The following is a 20403-nucleotide window of genomic DNA, read 5'->3' as shown; positions in this document are numbered from 1 at the left end:
GAATTTTTTCGTGTCGTTAAAGCCAGTCTAAGATAATCTCAATTGAATTGAGAGAGTCGCTGCGTGTTGTTAGACTAATTAAGGAATGCTTTATGTAGGAGGAATGGCTTTCCCAATTCACTTATTATCCGTCAGGACTTGTCCTGCTATGTTTTTTAATTTGCTGTTCCTTTTGACCAGGTTTCACATAAGTCTTGATTTTCCCGTTTGATTTATTTCATTCATTGTTTCAACTGAATGGATTTTAAATGCTTTCACGGATTCACTTACTCAATGTGGTGAATACTGTCAAAGTCAAAATATCAAAAGAGAAGAGATAAACCGACAAAGCCCGGTTATTAAGGCATTGAGAATTAGGTTATCAAAGAAATTAAAAGCCAATTAGTCTAATTCTAAATTTAGAAACGAACGTTTCCACTTCAACTAAAATTGACTAGCAGCTATAACTCTAGCTATAACTGCGGCAATCTTCTGGTTTTGTTTTTAAATGTAGATGTATTTGACGTACAAGTTAATTTTCGACCTGCTAATTTAGTTTAAAGTCTTTATCTCTGTCTGTCTCTAAGTCCAACAATTAAGCTGGGTATTTGTATTGGTGATGGCGGGCAGTCACTATGTATTTTCTGTCGAGGTTGTCTTTTTAGATTATTATGAAAAAGGCACAAAAACTAGACCGGAAAACAGTAATTGAGAAGTTTCGTTATCTGCATCATTTGCTTGCTTGTATGAAATGCGGTGTCTGGGGCTCGGAGAACTTTGTTAGCGGAAATTGCGATCACTTCCAATGTGGGCAGTGCCTTAAAGATCTGGGAAATCATTTCAAAGTTAAATGCGGCGTCCGGTATCCGTACGAGAGCTCACATGAATGCTCAAAGTTTTTTGGACATGGTAGCGTGAAACCTGAAGCTTTCATCAATGAGAAATATGCTGAAACCATTGCTTTAATGGAACGATATGGTATTAGCTTTGAAGAAATTATTTCACCACAATCTTTGCCTAATATCAACGCCTCTTTGCAGAAAATTAAGACTAATGAGGTAGTACCTGAGAAGTCTAATAGTGAAATAGACAAAAACGCAGATGAACAGGAAGAGTTATTGTCTAGCCTGGGGCAGCCGAAAATCTTTGAAGTATCAAGTCAGGATCATAATATTTCTGACGAGGGTGAAAACAGAGACAGCAATGAAAATGTAAAGGAAAAAAGTATGTCAGTATTTGAGCTGAATGACTCTTTCTCAGCTCCTACCGGAAAGGAAAAACATAATAATACCCGAGCCAGAAGCACTAATCGCAGCGTAATGGAAACACGAAAGTCAGTTCCAGTTGCTGGGTTTGATTTCTTCCAAAACTTCAAGACAAAGCAGAACGCCAGAGCTAGATGCTCGAAAGACAGGAAGGAAAGGTGTGTTTACCATTCTAATTCAATCTCCGCAAAATTTTCTGTTTGGCTAATAAAAGATTAAAATGATACATGCTAGATTGCTGTGCTTTGTAAATTTCCTATCAGAGCGATTTTTTTGAAAATAGTAAAGTCCTGAATATTGGAAAGATGGTATTATTTGTTATTTTCTCTTGTCTTCGCCTAAGTTAAATTTGCTTGTCTTCGGGAAAATTAGGCGCGTCAATGAAATGTTTGATTTTTAAGTCAAGCAATATTCGGAAATGTATCGTTTTTAATTTTTTTTGATGTTTATGTTTTCGTCTTGTTTTTACCTTGAAGAGGGTGAATTTTTTGCATTTAAAAAATGATGACCATCTTATAAAAATATGCGAAAAATCTTTTTAAAAAATTGTTTCTGAAATTGTATTCTTTAAATAATAAAAGATTTAGGATTACTAATCCAAGGGTTCTCATAAAGCCCCCAAGTTAATGTTCATTGTACTTCATTTCTGAGTTTCTTTAAGTCTCTGCAGTTATTGTGCCCACACAAAATCCTCCAAGCGCATGAGTCTGATTTATTGTACTGGATTTTGAAGAAACGTTTTTAAAATTCCAATATTTGGGTTTTGTGAGGTCAATTAGAATATCTTATTTAAAATAATCATTCAACAGATTGACCAGACGACAGTCTCAAAATGAGTAATCGGAATCTCATTTCTATAAGAGCATTGAAGTGCAGACGTGTGAGATAGAACTTTTGCTTTTCGTGAAGATGTAGGATACCGCTTTTCATTGTATGCTGTCGATTGTTGAAATTATCCTTTGCCGGCTTCCAGAGAACAAATCCGTAGTTGAGATTTGGTACAACGTAACAGATAAATACCTTCTTAGTTGGGAAAGTTGTCTTAGAAAGGTTTCATTTTAACCAGAAAAGAGCATTCAATTTGTCGAAAACTAACTTTTCTAGCAATTTTGAAAAGCTGAAAGTAAGTTAAACTGTCTATTTATGCTTCAGTCAATGATAAGTATAGATGTTTTCAGTACCAGTAGGGGACATAATTGGCTTTAATATATTGCTGACTGAAGACAGGGCAAATAAATTTGAAAGATTTAAACAACTACAGGTCTGAAGTATGACTAGGGCTGAGAACGCAGTACTTAAACTTGAATAATTTTGCATGAACATCAAGCAAAAAAACAAATACAGGTTTGTCAGAAAATTGTGTTAAGGGATCCCATTGATGAAAACCGACCGACACGTTGTATAAATATGATAAACGAAATGGCTGGGATCATGTCAAATTGTTAATGAAAACTTTTGTGGTGAAATTTTAGTGTCGCTCATTCTGTGAATTGTCCAAAAAGCTTTATCCGTTTCAACCACAATATCAGTTTTTTTTGCAAGGATGAAAGCAACTTGTCTCCAGATAATATGATAGCAACTGGCGTCCAGTTTGTTGATTCGCATTCAATCGACGTGAGTGTCACTGCCTTGCTCTCGATGCGGCAGATGGAGGAAAAAATTGTATCCTCAATTTTTTTAATGGGATTTTTTATCGCACTTGAAGTTGAAATGTTTCGGCTGTTTTGTTCCTTTGGAAGAAAACTCTAAGGCGAGTGACTCTTCCAGTCGACAAAAGATGTTATTTATCCCATTGATGAAGTACAGTTACTAGCCGCTTTTCGGGGGAATGACAACGATGCTCCTATATAGAACCCCTTTAGAGCCTCCTATTCTCATTTAACCGGAATATAGGGAATTTTAAATGGTGTTATGAACTAATGAGCGTGGATATTCCTACCATATTCAACGAAGGTCTCATTGTTTGTGCATGCTTAAACTACATATTATTAATATTTGCGATAGCGAGCTATTATTGGCCTTCTCTTGGTTTTTAATTGCTCTCGTAGAGAAGCAATTATTGTAAACGTGTGCGTCTTTTTTTATGTAAAATTTTTGCTTGGCCGTTTTGACTTTTCGAGTGACTTTTACGCCCTTTAATTTTTGCGTGATCTTATGTTCTCTCTCAATCACAATTTCACGCAGCTGAACTCAATTGGCGGCAATTTAATACTAAAAGTCAAATGAAAAGTGTGCCGAAACTGGTGCCATTTTTCACTTTAAATTGTGGTATATAGTGGTATATGTTAACCTCTTATGTGGTTATTTGAAGCCCACTATTGAACTTCTAAGTCTCTACCCCCCCATTGAAGCAGGCTGCAATTGATTAGAGCTCCCACTAGTCGTTCGAGAGCAATTCTTTCGACGTTTAGTCGGTTATGTTTTACAATTCAATTAATTTGAACTATTAGCGCGCTGTCTTTTTCCGACTCGAAGAAATGTAATGGTTTTCTGTTTTTTGACAAGTGAGCGAGCAAAAAATTGGAAGTTTGAATAGTGAATAAATTTTGAAAAAGGTGTTGCGTTGAACAATTTTCGGGGAGAAGAGTAGTTATGCTTTGTATGCCATCTTTTGAAACAGCGAGAAATGTAAAAAATTAACACCTCTAGTTGTGAACTCAAATTAAAGTAATGGTATTAGTCACGCAGAAGTAGTAAAAGGAGCGAAAATGCACCTTTGAAGCGCGAATTTTTTAAAATAAAGTGAGGAAAAAATGTTTGACAGATTTTCCGTTTTTGAGAAAGAATTTTTTGTCTTCCGATATTTGATTTCTTCATTTACTGTATTTTTGTCTTGGCTTTTCAGTAGGAACATTTTCAAAGGGTGACTCAGGCGCTACTTGTTTTCAAAATTTCTGTTGTTTTTTGTCTTGCCCTTTTTTCGAAGTTCTTTGCTGTCCTAACACTTTGTACAGCCGTTTATGGCTGATCATATTGGCTCTGATCAAAAATAGCTATAGATGTTTAATTGCTCTCAAACGAAGTTTGTAGCAATTATATTAGTCCTGTCGGTCTTTTTTAATTGCAATTTTTTGCTTGACCGTTTTTTTTTGTCTGAAACTATTGACTTTTCGTCCTCAAAACTGGATAACCAGGTAGCGCCCAGCGGGCATTAAGTGCTCTTAGAGCCTTTCAGCTCTGTTTCAGCTCAAATTGTTTTGGAGACTAATACTTATGGTGTGAAGGGCGGTTCTTAGAGGTTGATAACCCCTCCACTGTTGACCACCTCCCTCCCACTATTGCCCCCACCCCCGGCCCGCGGGCTGTTATCCCCCACCACCCCAATGTTGCACCACCCCCCATCAGCCCTCGGTGCACCCCCTCTCCCCTGTTTCTAGCTACTGACGAACAACCGCTCGCTATAAACAGGGAAATTTATACTCTTTTGCACAATTGTTTTAGAGTTATGTTTTAATAATAGGTTACTGCATAGTTTCTAGTTGTGATGGAATGTTTTCAACATTTTAACATCACGAATTTTAGCATTTTTTGACAAAACGTGCAATTTTTTTTCAAATTTTTTGACATATATACTTCCTTATTCAGATGTTTCTATACCCAGGAGCCGGAAAAGCTCCTAAGGGGTTTGATAATAGGTTACTGACAAATTTTTATTGGCCGTGGAATAGTTCTTCAAATTTTTAATGGCACAAATTTTGGCAATTTTTTTGATAAAACTTGCTTTTTAAGTTTTGAAAATTTTTGTTGTTTTTAGGTTTTTTTAGCCTCAAGAGCCAAGAAACCTCTTCTAGGGTTTGAAAATAGTCTACTGTATAATTTCTAGATGTAATGAAATGTTTCGCAAGTTTTTAACATCAAGAATTTTAGCATTTTTTGACATTTTTTGCCATTTTTTTCAATTTTTGACAATTTTTGACATTGTAATTATTCAGGTTTTCTGAGACTCAAGGGTCAGGATACTTCCATTATCGTTTGATATTAAGTTACTGGAAAGTTTTTGTTGGTCATTAATTTTCAACTTCTTAATATCACAAGTTTTAGCAACTTTTTAATAAAACTTGCAATAAGTTTTTTGACTTTTTTGTTATTTTTTCATTTGCCTCAAAAGCCACAGAACTTCCTCTAGGGTTTGTTTATATGTATACTGCGTTGTTTATAGATGTAATCGAATGTTTTAAGATTTTAATATCACGAATTTAAGCATTTTCTTAAAATATTTGCAATTTTTTCATGTTTTTGAATATTCTCCGGCACCAGGGGCACTGGAACTTCCTCCAACGTTTGATAATAAGCTGTTGCATGCTTTCTACTGTTAATGGAAAGTTGATCAATATTTTTATGACTTCAGTTTCAATAATTTTTGGATAAATTATAAAATTTTTAAATTTTCGGAAAATTTTTATCATGTTCTAGTTTATGGATCTCTGAGCCAGTGAAACCTTTTCAGGCTTGCAACAGGGATACTGGATAGTCTGTTGAGATAATGAAATGGTTCTTAAGATATTAATATATTGAATTCTACAAAGATTTTGTTAAAGTTTGCAATTGTTTCCAAAATTATTCAATATATTTTGTCCTTTTCTGTGGTTAACGACCACTACTGGCCAACGAAACTTTTTAAGTCTTGGAGATGGGTAACTTGACAGAACTTTCGAGACAAAAAATGATTTCGAACTTTTCTTACTGCAAAGCTGAAAACTTTTGTTTTTAATTTTCAGTTTTCTATTTCATTTATTTACTAACTAGAAGTTGCAGAGTCGAATCCCATCATAGAAAATATTCCCATCTCTTTCTCTCTATGTCGGTTAGGGTTTCTTTCCCTCTCTTTCTCGTTCACGTTTTATCTCTCTCTCTCTCTCTTTATTGATGTCGCACTTAGCTGCTGTTATGTGGCGTAATGTCATCATCTCTGATCCTCATTAACAATGAGTTATAGTAGAAATATTTTTTTATCATAAATGACTTAACAGGCACTTTTTAGGAAATCATTACTAATTGCTCTCAAAAGAAATTTGTAGCAAATATATTAACACTGTTTGTCTCTTTTATGCAATTTTTCGTCTGACCCATTTGACTTTCGTCTTCAGAAACGGGATAGAGATAGCGCCCAGTTAGCATAATGTTCTCTTAGAGCCGTTCAGCCCACTAGTCTTAGAGCCTTTCAGCCCACTAGTCTTCAAGTATGCGATTAGCAGAAACAGTTAGCACCCCCACCCACCCACCGCCCCCACATCTGTCCCCCCATTCCAATTTTGCACCCCCGCTGTGCTCACCATACGCCCCTTAATTAATCTAAAGCTAGCCTCACTAAACCGTGGCTAGCTACTGACGAAGCCAACCGCTCGCCGGTCGTTTGAGAGCAGTTTGCCCGACGTTGGTTGGTTATGTTTTGGGTTTTCATTTATTATTTAACGTTTTTAACTACTTTTTACTACTTGGTTTCAAAAAAAATTCTCGGATTTTTTGTTTTGCTCGCTATTGTTGTTCATCCTGTCCTATTACTTTATATCAATATTAGGTCTAATTGTCTCTCGGATAAGGCGTTACTGAAGCTTTTAAAGAGTTTGAATTTATATCTAACTTTTTTAACAGCTTTGACGCGTTTTCAAAAATTATATAATTCAATTTTTTTTTTTTTTCGTTTTCTAGTTCTTTGTTGTCCTATCACTTAGTGTCGTCCATTTCTGACCTCCTTGTCCCTCTAATAAGTTGTGGTTGATTCTATTTAATGTTAGGAATTCACGTGTAACTGTTTTTACGACTTTAACAAAGTTTGTCTACAATCTATCTGTTCTTAATAGGTGGTTTTTACTGTGTAGGTTCCATAATGTACCGGTTTGTAACATGCTGGTATGGGTTATAATGACTGTGATTACATTATTTCTAAAAAGTGGGAACTGATATTTTTAATTTTTTTAATGTTAGGTTTAGAATATGTCGACTGAATTGCGTGCGTGACATTAATTTTGGTCGAGTCCGTTTTTTCATTTGCACCATCAATTTTTTGGTGCAACATGACTTTCCTCACGTTGAAAATTACTTGACTTCAATTCCAGGAGAGGAAGTCAACTTAGTGTGTGTCATTCATTCTAATTGAAGGTTATTCGAGGGCAGCTGATAGAAGCAGCACTAAGTTATGCAGATTCTTAATAAAAAAAATAACATCTCAGTAATTAATGAAAAAAGAAGAAAAATTTCTCTTTCAGTCTGTTTTCTTTACTGTTAGTTGGTTGTATTTTTTTAATTATTTTTCAGGTTTTAATTTTTTTTCAAATTTTTGAAACTGCAGATCTCCGCAGCTGTCGCAGCTATTTTCTGGCAATCTATCAGCTATGCTGTAATTTTGTCTAAAGTCATGCTCTATACTGGTTTTATTAATCTCAGTTTTTTTTTACTGTTAGTTGGTTGTATTTTTTAAATTATTTTTCAGGTTTTAATTATTTTTCAAAACTGCAGATCTCCGCAGCTGTCGCAGCTATTTTCTGGCAATCTATCAGCTATGCTGTAATTTTGCCTAATGTCATGCTCTATACTGGTTTTATTAATCTCATTTTTTTACTGTTAGTTAGTTGTCTTTTTTAAATTATTTTTCAGGGTGTTTTTGAACGATTAGAGCATTTGAGAACAAAGGGTAGGTTTCTGTGAGGGGAATTTTGTTTTTTAAATTGTTTATTTTTAGATAATTTTGTTGTCTTAAGGCATTCGTGTTTTACTGTCAAATTGTCTAAACAAATTTTGGCAGGAAATTTTGTTGTGCTTTTTATATTAGCAGCATATTGTTACTTTTTCATCATGAGTTCCAATATTTCGTAGGAAAAGAACGTCTAACGATGAAACAGCTACCGGTTCCGAATGTGAAAAGGAAAAAGAGAATGAGATTGCTGTAAAGGCACCTAGAACCAGTGCCAATTCGACAAGCAGTAAACGAGCACTTTTTGACATGTCTGCTGCCTCAAATCAGTCAATGGAACGTACTGAGTCTCCATCGCCGAACCCTGACAGCCAACAGGTATTGATTACTCTATTGATGATATGACAATAATAATAATTGTGGTCATTGCAGAGAAGAACGACAATAAGCCAACAGAGTCTTGTTCTGTTGTCCGTTTTCTTTTCATTTTAGTCTGTTCCGTGTCGCAAGCAGCACTGCTCTTGGTATTGCGGCTCTGATAAAATTTCCATATCTTTCGAGTTTATTTTTACTAAAGTATTCACCTAATACAATCGTACATTTAGTTTTATCTTCAGTTTTTGTCTCATTGGTTTAATCGACTTGTAGTTAAAATTTGAAAGATTATTTTAAGTACCAAATGTTTTTGCAGGAAATAGATGAAGGTGTGATTCGAAAACTGCGCAAGAAGAATCATAACGGAGAGACAGAGCTCCATCAGGAGAGTAAGAGAGGCAACTTGGACAGAGTTCTGCAGCTGTTGGAATTGGGCGCAGATCCGAACACGAAAGATAACGCCAATCTCAGACCTCTACATGAACATAAAGCCCTCCAGGTATTCAAAAAAAACTTATAACACTCATGTGCACATTTTAAAATGCCGAAAGTCTGCAGTGCCAGAAGTCAAAGTGCCAGAAGTTGCTACTTAGCCAGAAGTTGCTACTTAGCCAGAAGTTGCTACTTAGCCAGAAGTTGACTTCCGCTTACTTTCGTCATTTTAAAACGTGTGCGTTTCGTGTTTTAAGCATGGTTAAGTGACTCTGCAGACGTCACTTCGAAATTCTGACTCAATATCTCGAACTACTTCGCGGTTCTCGATAAACGCCAGAAGTTCTCAGTGACTTAAAGCAGAGTCACGTAACCATTACTTAAAATCATATGATACATACAATGACTGATGGGAACACATTTGAACTAATGGTAACACGGTAATGCACATAGATATAAAAGTTTTGATATAATGAATTAATTAATTAGGCTTGTTCAACCAAAGATTTTAATTAACTTTTAATATGAGTGCTGCAGTGGTTCAAATATAATAAAAAAAACTACGTAATATTGGTCAAAGGAAAGAGCAGACAACCGGTTCATGCCACCCTCAGAACAAACGAAATTTGAAGCCAATTGTTTTTGTCTTTTTGGATCTTTTCCGTTTGTGCCCCCCCCCCCCCCGTCCGCAGGCAGTACGTTATGCAACCCCCTACCCTCCCCCCGTTATGAAGCACGTGTTATTACATAGTAAATCATTGTGGAAAATTATGGCTAGTGCCCCCGGGGGGGGGGGGGGGGTGCAAATAATGAACACCCACTAAGCTGGTGCCACAAATGGAAAGGATCCGTCTTTTAACGTTTCAATTGACTTTACGTCTTTGACTTTGTTTTTTACGTGATCTAAATCCCTCTCAAAATTTTAGACAGCTCGAATAACGACAATTTACTGCTTACAGTGAAATGGAAAGCGCTCCGAAATGATTTCAGTATATCATAATTTGAAATCCCGGATCTATTCTGTCCCCCCCCCCCCCCCCCAGCTTAGTGAGCATTAATCTTTTATGACCCCCAGGCGCATGTGCTATTTTCTTACATAGAACGTGCTATATAACAACATATAATTTGTAACTGGGAGTCATAAAAGAACACGGGGGGGGGGGGCAGAGTAGATCCGAAATCCGTTAAAGCTGCAGCCCGATACTACCCTACCCCCTCTAGCCCGCTAAAGCAATTTAATACTGCACTGGATTAGAACACTTTTTAACATGAGTATTTTAAATTGCTCTCAAACAAGGTCTTGAGCAATTATATTAACCCTGTGGTCTTTTTTATGCAATTTTTCTTTCGCTTCACCGATTTTTCGTCTAAACCGTTTGATTTTTCGTCCTCAAAGACAGGTAACGTCTGTAGGGCACTAAGGGCTCAGCTTTTCGGCTTGCTAGACTCTATTATACAATTCACTGAAACTGTTTTGGAGACATATTAATGGTGTGAAGGGCGGTTGTTAGAGGTTGACAGACCCCCCCCCCCCCCCACCAACTTCACCCCTCCCTCCCCCCTCATCAGCCCACCTTCACCCCCTTCCAATCTCCAACCCCTTGAATAGCGTTCCACCCGTTAACCCAGCGCATTGATCTTAAGTCTTATCCCTGAAATATTCCAGAACCGCGAGGTGTGTCAGACGCTGTTGGAGTTCGGTGCTGATCCCAGAGTGCACGGGGGAGATAACGATGTGACTCCTTTACACGTGGCTGTGCAAAATGGGTTCACTGACGTCATCTCTCTCCTTGTACAATGTGGAGCTGATATTCACGCAGCTGCAAAGGTAATCACGATTCTGTTGTTCCTTTAGTTGAGGGAAAGTTTGCAGCTATGTTAGTAGAACAATTGACAATTTGCTCTATAAAGTCAACTGATCGTTTTTTTTTAATCTTTTAGTTTAACACCAATAATTTAAAGAACTGAAATCTGTTAACCCAAAGACAGGTAAAACCCAAAAGCTTGTGTGTAGTGCAAATGCGATTTTATTTTTGTTCTCAGACAAGTAATTAACTTTAATCAACGGCAACAGGATCTTTTATGATATGCATTTCTGAGCCGTTTCTATGGGATCTACTATGAATTTTCGTTTCAGGCTGCGGGTGGGAATAAATTTAGCCCTCTTTCACTCGCAAAGTTTTACGGAAACGCGGAGGTCATTGAGCTGTTGGAATCATCGCACGCCAAGTATCACGGCAGCGAGAATTCGAACGAAGATAATGGTCTCAAAGATTACGTCACAACACCTCTGAGGAAATCCAAATTTAATGTTGAAGTGACACGACTGAACAAAACGTTGACCCCGGTTGCTAAGCAACAGAAAGATGATGCTATTACTCAATTCAGTCATTCGGGCCTCTGCTCTAAATCAAAAGCCATTTGCCACGCTTTCTCTAAACAGTTCAAAATCAAAATAAATTCAGAATTTGATGAATCCTGCAATGTTTTGGTTTTGGTCAAGAAGGCCGAAACTAATGAGTATTCTAAAACTGTTAAAGCTGCGGCTGCAATTATGCGTGGTGGTTTGCTCGTCGATTTGAAGTGGGCCGAAGAAAGCCTGAAGAAGGGGCAAATTTTCTCGTATCAAGAGTATCTTATTGACTCTTTCGCTGATTATCAGGTCAGTGCTATAAAATGTTATAATAAAAACCCATTTGAACATATAGTTCCTCTCTACGCAAGTGGGATGGGAACAGTGAATTGGAAGCCTTTTAGGGAAATAATAGTACAAACAGAAAACAAAAGTATGATGCCATGAAATTGTTCAAATTTTACGGTAGATTCAAAAGCAACTGAGCTACGTTTGTATCCTCTGAAAATATTAAAAAAGCAAAGCTTGTTTATTAATTGCTCTCAAACGAAGTTTGTCGCAATTAAATTAGTCATGCTGGTCTTTTTTATTTTATGCAAATAATCGTACTATCGACTTTTCCTCTGATCGTTTCTTTCTGACCATTTGACTTTTCGTCCTCCAAAACAGGATAACAGGTAAAGCCTAGAAGGCATTAAGTTCTCTTACAGCCTTGTGGCTCACTAATCTGTAAGTATGTGATTCACGGAAACTTTACGCAACATAAATTCATTGATGGTGTGAAGGGTGGTTTGATCCGCTCATGCTCAACCCCTCAATTAAGCTAAAGCTAGCCTCCCAGAGAGCTACTGACGAAGTTAACCGCTCACCAGTCGTTTGAGAGCAATTCTCTTGACATTCCTCGATTGTTATGATAACTTATACACTATGGTACCAACAAGCTATGTACATCATAATTTCTGCTCTTTAAGCGTCACTTTTGCTCTATACGTTTACTTTGCGGTAAAGCGTGAAGAAATTCGTGTCGTCTTGAAGTTTTAATAATGAGTTCATTCTCTTTCTACACTCACAGAAAAGATGGTTAAGCTGCTTTGTTCTTTTACAGTTTGCCATGCTTTTGCGGTTCGAAATGTCGGACAAAAAACAAAAACAACTCTGTTTAAAAGCAAGATTTAGTCAACAGCATGCATACAATTGATAGCAAAAAATTAACAGGCTCAAGGCGTAGTGAAGGATTTGTGAGAGTTCGATGAAATGGAACGAGATTTTTCACAAAAACAAATTTGAGTTCGGACAAGCGCTATCACTTATGTTTTGGTGTAATATTCAATCAGATAGGTAAAAACTGTTTGTGAGATAATCAAGCAAGCTAAAGATTCTAGTTTACTTAGAAATGTTGAAAAATTAGGGAGAAAAGATCTTGAGGACCTTATTTTTCAACAAGCTGATGCTCCTGTGCATGAATCAAAAACTAATATCAATTTATTCAAAGAAAAGAAGTGGGATTTACTGTAATGGTCATCAGTTAGCTTGATCTGAATACAATTAAATTTTGATGGGCAGTTTTGAAGCAACAAATACGAAAACATACAGTTCTTTGAGAAAATATGGTTGAAAAAGTAAGGAAAAATTGACACCGATGTTCTTACAATTTTGTTTGGAAACTACAAATCGTCTTCCAGATTTTTTTTAAAAAACTAAAAGTGTAATGATCCGTTATGAGAGAACTGATTTGAACTCAGAATGTTGTATTATTTCATTTTTGTTGCGCTTTTTAGAAGTTCTAGGTATACGTAGCTTTTTGGTACCATAGTGTATTTAATTACGCTCTTTGTTTCCATAACATCAATGCGGATTCTATTTTACTAGTATTTGTCTTAAATAAGCATTCATTAACCAGGGTCAACTATGTTTTTTTATAAACGCTGAACACTTTTGCGATCAGAACTTAAGTATTTTTGAAGCTTATTACTTATCATTTTTATCCCGCGATAAAAATAATCCCACATACGTAAAAATAATTTGTGTTTCAGGATAGCGTCAAACAAGCGCGGGAGGCTCATCTGCTCTCTAAAAAGTTATTTTCTGGTCTGGAAGTGTTTGTCAAAAACACAATTGATGCTGAAGGAACAATCGGATGTCAACAGCTGAAAGAACTTCTGTCACTCAGTGGTGCCAAATTGCTACCGAGAGAACCAAAAGCTTCATCGCTATTGGACAACAATGATTTCATGAACAGTGCTAAACGTCGGCCAGAATTTCTTCCAGAAAACTCTAGAATAAACGATATGCGTGTTGTGGTAGTTGTTGGGGATTCAATTGAAGGCGCGAGCAACGCTGCCCTGAAACAGGTGATTCCCGGATTGTATCAGGCCACCAGTCATTGGGTTCTGGAATGTATCTGGAGCTTTTCCATCATAATTTCCGAAAACTGATTAACTCAGTTCTGGTTACCGAAAACTTGATTTGGTGAAAAACTTATTTGTGCTGTTTGTTTGTTAAAGTTTTTCGTAAAATTTCGTGCCTACTCATTTGTTAAAACTCACCTTTAGTTGGTAAAGAACTTATTTGTATCTAAATTGATTGAATTTCAGTTTCGATTCCTGTGTGTATTCGAAGTTTTTGAAGATAATGCTGATGTTTGATCTAAGTTTTGGGCATTTTTTTTGTTTCTGCCGTGGCGGATTGTTCAGTCATAAATTGAATTGAATTGAATTGTTTTTGGTTTGTGATTTTTTTATACATTAACCTGCAACATTTACAAGTTTTTATAAGATAGCGCGTCTTGAAATACTAAGGTTTCTTTCTGAAAATAGGTGTGAAATAGTACTTCCGATAAATTTTATGAGTAATTGAAATCCGCTTTATGAGTGATGAAGGTTAAGCTTATAACTATTTGTGAGGTCACACGTTTCACATTTAATATTTTCTTGTTAGAAAACAATAAAAGTGAAATTTTAGAACAGCTCATCTGTGATCTTTTTTCCATGTCTTGAAAGTTTTCGCAATTTTAGACTAGTGAAACCGTGTTCTTTTATTCAACAGTTTTAAAAGATACAAAGCACAAATAATTTTACTGCCAATAGTTCTCTTGAAGTAATGAACCATAACTATTATATGTACTTATCATCCGTTGTACTCCTGGCTGGAATCCTAATGACTGGAATAAAAACGAAACCCGCAGTTAGTATTTCTCTAACATAGAGAGCTTTCAATAGAATTTCTAAAAAATTTTCCGATCAAATCTGCTCGAGGAAAGCATTATTACGCCATTATTTTTGTTTAATTTTCGATAACATGTAGCGACATCGTCAACTTTGTTCCACCTTTCCAGTTGTCCTCAAATCTTTACCTCATTTTTCAAGAAAATTCCGGTTTACGCAAATGCGGTAACTTCAAAATTGATTATTCATTTGTAATTGGATTCGTAACCGGTCTATAAACTGACCAGTTAAGTACCTCTCACTCCCGCTCATCGAAAATTTTGCTAACAATCTTGCAAGGTAGCGTTATTGTATTGAAAATTAAGCCATGAAATTGCATTTAAGCGTCGTAATTTTTCAAAGTTTCAGACTTGTTTAGCACCTAAAAAGCCTTTTCCGTCGATCTGGTGCACCCCAGTTTGAAGATAAAAGTGCTCGCTTGTCTGAAATTTTTCTTTAAAAATACCGTTTCCTCCAAAAATGCAAGAAAAACACTTAGCTAGAGCTGCGCGCCCATGTTTGTCGGTAAAAAAAACATTCTGCTAGCAGGAGAGGGGCTGCCTGGGAGTATTGATAAACACTGTCAGATGATGATTCTTGCAGATGATGATTCTTGTTTTTTATCTTCAAACTGACTTTTGCTGCATGTTTTGACAATTTGTCTCTACGTCTGGAATTTGCATCGTAGCAGCTGGTAAAATAACGGATCACTATATTCTGCTCCAGTACTGATTTTTGAATTTTTAGAAAAATTGTTTAACTTTTTATTGAATCAATTTTGGGGTCCTATGCTTGCCTTGTCCTGTAAACTGATTTTTCACGTAACGTTTGGATGCATGTTACGCGTTGGATTTTGATGTTATGTTGAAAGGTATCTGCATTTCTTCACGCAAATTCGATATGGTAAAATATAAATTTGGAAAACAGTTAACCTCCCGTTCTGTAAAAGCGGAGAAAACGAGACATTCTCTTAAAGCTTTGATTTGTCTCGCTTTTTGTCACACCTTAGCACATTTACCATTTAATTTTCAGATTGAACCAGAAATACTATAGGAAAGAGCACAAATCAGAAGAATTAGGCAAGAAAAATTGCTTGAAGAAGACCAAAATTGCAAAAATTTACTCAACCTTACTGAAATATCTATAACAGTGACAACCCATAATTAGTATCAATTAAAACGAAAGACAATCAAGACAACTAGAACAATCGATTGGATCCACAGAACTCAAAAAATGCTTAAAAATATTTTGAAGAATATGAAAAAGGCTGAACAGTGCCCCAATGGCAAAAAAAGTGTTAAAAATAGCTCAAAACAGTAAGTATTATCTCAGTATTATTTGCATCAGATGCTCACAGATGCTTTTAAACACAGCATTACAGTATTAGATAATGGAGACAAACTCTTGCATCTGAAATGATAATTATAGTTTAAACTTAAAAAATTTTGCTTTGAAAATGACACCCGTGAGCAAAAAAGAAACTTTTCTCGCTCTCTGTCAAAAACAAGACATGAGCAGACACCATTCTCTCTCTCTCTCTCTCTCTCTCTCTCTCTCTCTCTCTCTCTCTCTCTCTCTCTCTCTCTCTCTTTCTTCACTCTTATGAGCAATTTTATTTATGCACCTTGCTTTCACTTGTTTTTCTGTTCTCAATACACTCTAATAAAACTGCTGAACAAAAACGACGCGCCACCAATATTCCTATGCGACTCGCAAAGACCTTAAGATCACAAGTCGCCGATGATACAGAAACTACCTTTTAACTACGGAAACTACCTGCTATCTGGTAACTACAAAAGCCACCATTGAAGCAAAAAATATTTCAAAAAAGCTGAAACATTCAAGATTTTTAATGCAATTGAATTCCTCTTATAGGAATATGCAATCCTCGACAGGCTCAAAAACTTTTCTATTTAAAAACGATTAATAGAAAAATAGATCATAAACAATCATAAAGGAAGAAATTGTCAATTTTCCGTCTTTTGAAAACCTCAAATTCCTCGCTTAGCTATAAGCAAGCCTTGCCAGGCTTACACATTTTCCTATTTATGCACAATTCATAAACAAAGAAATTGGGGAAAATAAGGTATACATTTATGAATTTTCCTACTCAACAAAAACACTTTTATACCAAAAAACGGTAGTAATTTGGTAGCCAAAAAAACTTTGAACATGAGCAATAGGTCTATTTTCAGAACATAAGTGAAAAAATGGTAAAAATAAGAAATAAAATTATCATTTTCCCCTTTTTTTCTCAACAAAAACACTGTTTTATAACGAAAAACTGTAAAATTTTGGCAACGAAAAAATGTAGCGAAAATATGGTAACGAAAAAATTTAAAACAGCATTTGAACAGGCTCAAAGTTTCCATTATAGCTCATTCAAACAGTAAACCAAAAAATCTCCTTTACAAAGAAATGCCTAAAAAAGCGTCACGTGAGCAAACAATTTGCTCTCTAACCGATGATTTTTTCACTCTCTCGAAAACTGCGATATGAACAAAAAGCCAATCTTGTTGCTTCACTCCCTAAATTTGTTCAACACTTAAACCAATATACCAAATTTTCCACGCTTTTGATTTTCTGCTTCAAAACTCACTCCAATAAAGTTGGTTTAAAAAAGATACTCCTCTAATGGCAGAACTCCACTTCGCATCGTAATAAAGCGAGTTTTGAAAGTCCGCTGTTGTGAACTATTTTTGCTATACGTTTTCTCGGAGCATAATTTGTGATTGGAATCATCAACATATGCGCATTGCATCTCATGGCGACCAAAGAAAGAATCTGCACATAAATAGGAGCTTTCTTAGAGCTCCGACTACATAGAATTTTTTTATGTCTACCAATTATAAAATCTAAAAAATTTCAATGGATTCGCGTTATCGGGAGCTTTTCATTCCCACTACTATTTAAGATCTCTCGGCAGTTGATGTTGATTGGCCTACAAAACAGTCCGGCCATCATAAAATTCCTCACCCCATACAACTTGACGGTTGTGCAAATAAAGGCTCCTGGTGTTGCTTGTAAATAACTTGCGTTATGATCTGTCGTCTGAATTCTGGTCCATACTCTATAAAGCGTTAAAAAATAGCGTGATAAAAAATGCTCCTCAATCTGGAAAAGGTGACCTTATTTTGACTTTTGACCATACTTTTGCGGTAATTGTAAACTAAGATTGCTCGAAAGATATTCAAGCAAAATTTACCATTTGATTACACTTTTTTAACGAAATAATTTTTCTTGTCATACTACTTAATTAGTTTTCTGTACCATTTTTTGAGTACACAATTGTTTTGACAGATGTGGCCGGATATTCTTGCTTGATTTTTTATTGAAAAAATTGTTTTTTACATAATTACAAAAATTGTACTTTGCTGAGATCATTTTTTAATAGCGGTCAAACTGCCAATATTGATCTTAGTTAGTCGTGAATTAACAATCACCGACAAAACGAGGAAGAAAAGCTCATGTTAAATAAAAGGCGCTGAAATGGCGACTATGAAGTTCAATTTCAACGTAAAACTTTGATGTCCTTTGAAGAAACCTAATTCATTGATGGTTTTTCTTAGTCTGATAGCGTTGTGTCCTCTTTTTATAGCTGCGAAGCTGTAAGCTGAGCAAAGCTATATTGCGGTGCGTTAGGTTTTTTTACAATCCAAGAATTGGACTGTATTGGTGCTCTGTCTTTTTTTTATTTTTGTAAGATGTTTTCACACTTTTCATGACTTTGAGCTTTCAGAACGGGATAAACAGGTAAAGCTCAGCGGGCATCAACTTTCATTAGAGGGCCTTAGACGCGTTTAATAGTCTTTCAATTGCTTAGAGTGGCGAAGCTACTGGGAAGGCCGTAATTCAAGGTTAAAAGGTCATTTTTAGGAGTTTCGAGCCCAAAATGTTCCAATTTTTTGCGCTTTTTCGCCATTTTTTGACATTTTTGGAGGACGAGTCGAAAATTGAGGTTTGTAAACGTTGATAAAGGTCTTTTCCAAGGCATAGTTGTTTTCTATGGCCGTTTTCAGAGCTATATGTTTTGGCACTCCAAATGTGAACACGCAATTTTATACTAATTTTTACAATTTAAAAAGTTTTAATAAGTTTTTTAAAAAATCTTTTGTCATTTTTTCAGCTTTTTCAGATTTTTCAAGAAACCTTCTTCGGGGTATGATAATAGGTCACTGCATAGTTTCTATTGTTAATGGAATGATTTTTGAACATTTTATCAGCACGAGTTTTTTGCAATTTTTTGATAAAACTCGCAAGTTTTTTTTAAAGTTTTTGTCATTTTTTAGGTTTCTCAATTATCAAAGGCCACGGAATTTCCTCTACGGTTAAATACTAGGTTACTGCATATTTTATATTGGCAATGAATAAGTAACTGCACATTTTTCTAGAGGTAATGTATTGGTTATCATTTTTTTAATAACATGACTTTTTGTAATATTTTGACAAAAATTAATTTTTTTTCAATATTTCTGAAAATTTGTTATGTTCCAAATTTATTGACCTTTATGAGCCAGTGAAACTATTAAAGGTTTGAAATAAAAATACTTTATAGTTTCTGGAGAAAATGAAACAGTTCTGAAGATGTTAACATCACGAATTTTAGCATTATTTTGTTAAAATTTTTAATTGTTTGTTAATTCTAATTTTTTTTTCATTTCTGAGTTTAACTATCTTTACTGGCCAACAAAGCCTTTTAGATTTTGCATGTGGGTTATATGGCAGAACACCACAGACCAAAAAATGGTTTTGAACATCTTATTGCCGCAAAATTTAGAAACGTTCTTTAAATTTTGCAATGGTCAGTTTTTTTGATTTCTCGAGTTTATCTACCTGTAGTAGAGTCTCTTTCGTCAAATTTCTCAAGTTTATCTACCTTTAGTGGAGTCTCTTTCATGTCTTGTGCGTGAGTAAATGAGTACATTGAATTGTATCATAATTGGCCTTCATGATAAAAGCTTCAAGAGTTTTATCCATGATTATTTTCTTATTTAATTTGTTTGATATTTTAAATTCTTAACTTGGAGATTGTCTTTTCGCTGGGATTGTTCAGTTTATCTGCTTGTCAGGTTCTCATTAGTTCTGAGTATTTCATTCAGTTCTTTGGATTGTATTTTAGGACTTGTCCTTCTATGTTTTTTGTTTCATGGTCTCACGCTCTTTTTTCGTTTTACATTAGTTCACACAGCAAAGCTGAAAAATTCAAATTTTCTGAATGACTTCTTCCTCTCACTAATGGCATTTGCGCGCGTGGCGTCATTTCTCACTCGCTTTAGCAAAAGTTTTTAGGTTATTTGCGTGATTAGATTTTGATCATACTTGACTTACCTCACTCAATAAAATGACTTTTGCACTTTAAAACTTAAGTTTAGATTGAATTTGTTTAAGATCAAAGGAACTCATTGGTGTACTAAAGGTCCCTAATAAGAGGCTTCTGCGGAATGAATTTTAGCAAGCTTTATTATATTATCGCTGAATGTTTTTTACCTAGTTTTTTGAGCGGCGTCGATTTTTCCATTTTAGATCTGTATCTGCTTCTATCTCTATTATATGGTACGCAGGTCTATTCTTTCGCAGCTATTCCGGCAATCTGCCGGTTATGTTATCGTTTTGAATGATGCATCATCACTCATTTCACATTCATTGAACATAGCAAATCTTTGTGCCATGAAATGAAGTGGCATGTGCCCACAGAAGCAGACCTAAATTACGTCGGTCAAATTTGCCCAAAGTGTAACAAAATTCCGTTATGCTATTTTAATTCATGTCATTTACATTATCTTCGCGGAATTGGGTTAAACTCAAAAGCCAGGCTATTTTGAAAGGAAAATAGTAACGAATTCTATAAAATAGAAAATTGAACAATCCAGGCTACAAAGCTCGTAGCCTGGGTTTTGCTTTCGAATGTAAAACAATTCCTTTTCATCGAATTTACCGAACTAAGTTTAAAATAAAAGTTTTTGCTGAAAAATCCCTTAGCCTAAAATTTTTTTAAAATTTAAGACGCTTCTCAAAATTTCAAATCAAATTTAATAACCGGCGCAATCAATGCTTCAATCCGAGTACAAATAAGTGCAATAAAGAGTTTAAACAGCTAAAAGACTGAAAATTATTACCATATTTTGTGCGTTTTATTATTGTGGAATTTTGTTACCAAATTGTGGA

The 20403-nt window shown here is 35.5% G+C and overlaps 1 protein-coding gene across 1 annotated transcript; it reads left to right on the top strand.

Annotated features, from left to right (window-relative positions):
- The first annotated feature begins 647 nt into the window (after positions 1 to 647).
- On the top strand, positions 648 to 13767 carry LOC142357737 (uncharacterized). The gene is made up of 6 exons (XM_075409282.1): positions 648 to 1402; positions 8058 to 8253; positions 8567 to 8749; positions 10349 to 10510; positions 10820 to 11344; positions 13069 to 13767. The coding sequence occupies exons 1-6, from the start codon at positions 651 to 653 to the stop codon at positions 13468 to 13470; spliced, it is 2220 nt and encodes a 739-aa protein (XP_075265397.1). The 5' UTR covers positions 648 to 650; the 3' UTR covers positions 13471 to 13767.
- The last annotated feature ends 6636 nt before the right edge of the window (positions 13768 to 20403 follow it).

This window comes from Convolutriloba macropyga, unplaced genomic scaffold (genome assembly GCF_964194025.1).
Source record: "Convolutriloba macropyga unplaced genomic scaffold, txConMacr16.3 SCAFFOLD_3580, whole genome shotgun sequence".
NCBI lineage: Eukaryota > Metazoa > Xenacoelomorpha > Acoela > Convolutidae > Convolutriloba > Convolutriloba macropyga.
The sequence above is the reverse complement of the archived record's forward strand: the minus strand, read 5'-3'. Positions and strand labels throughout refer to the sequence as shown.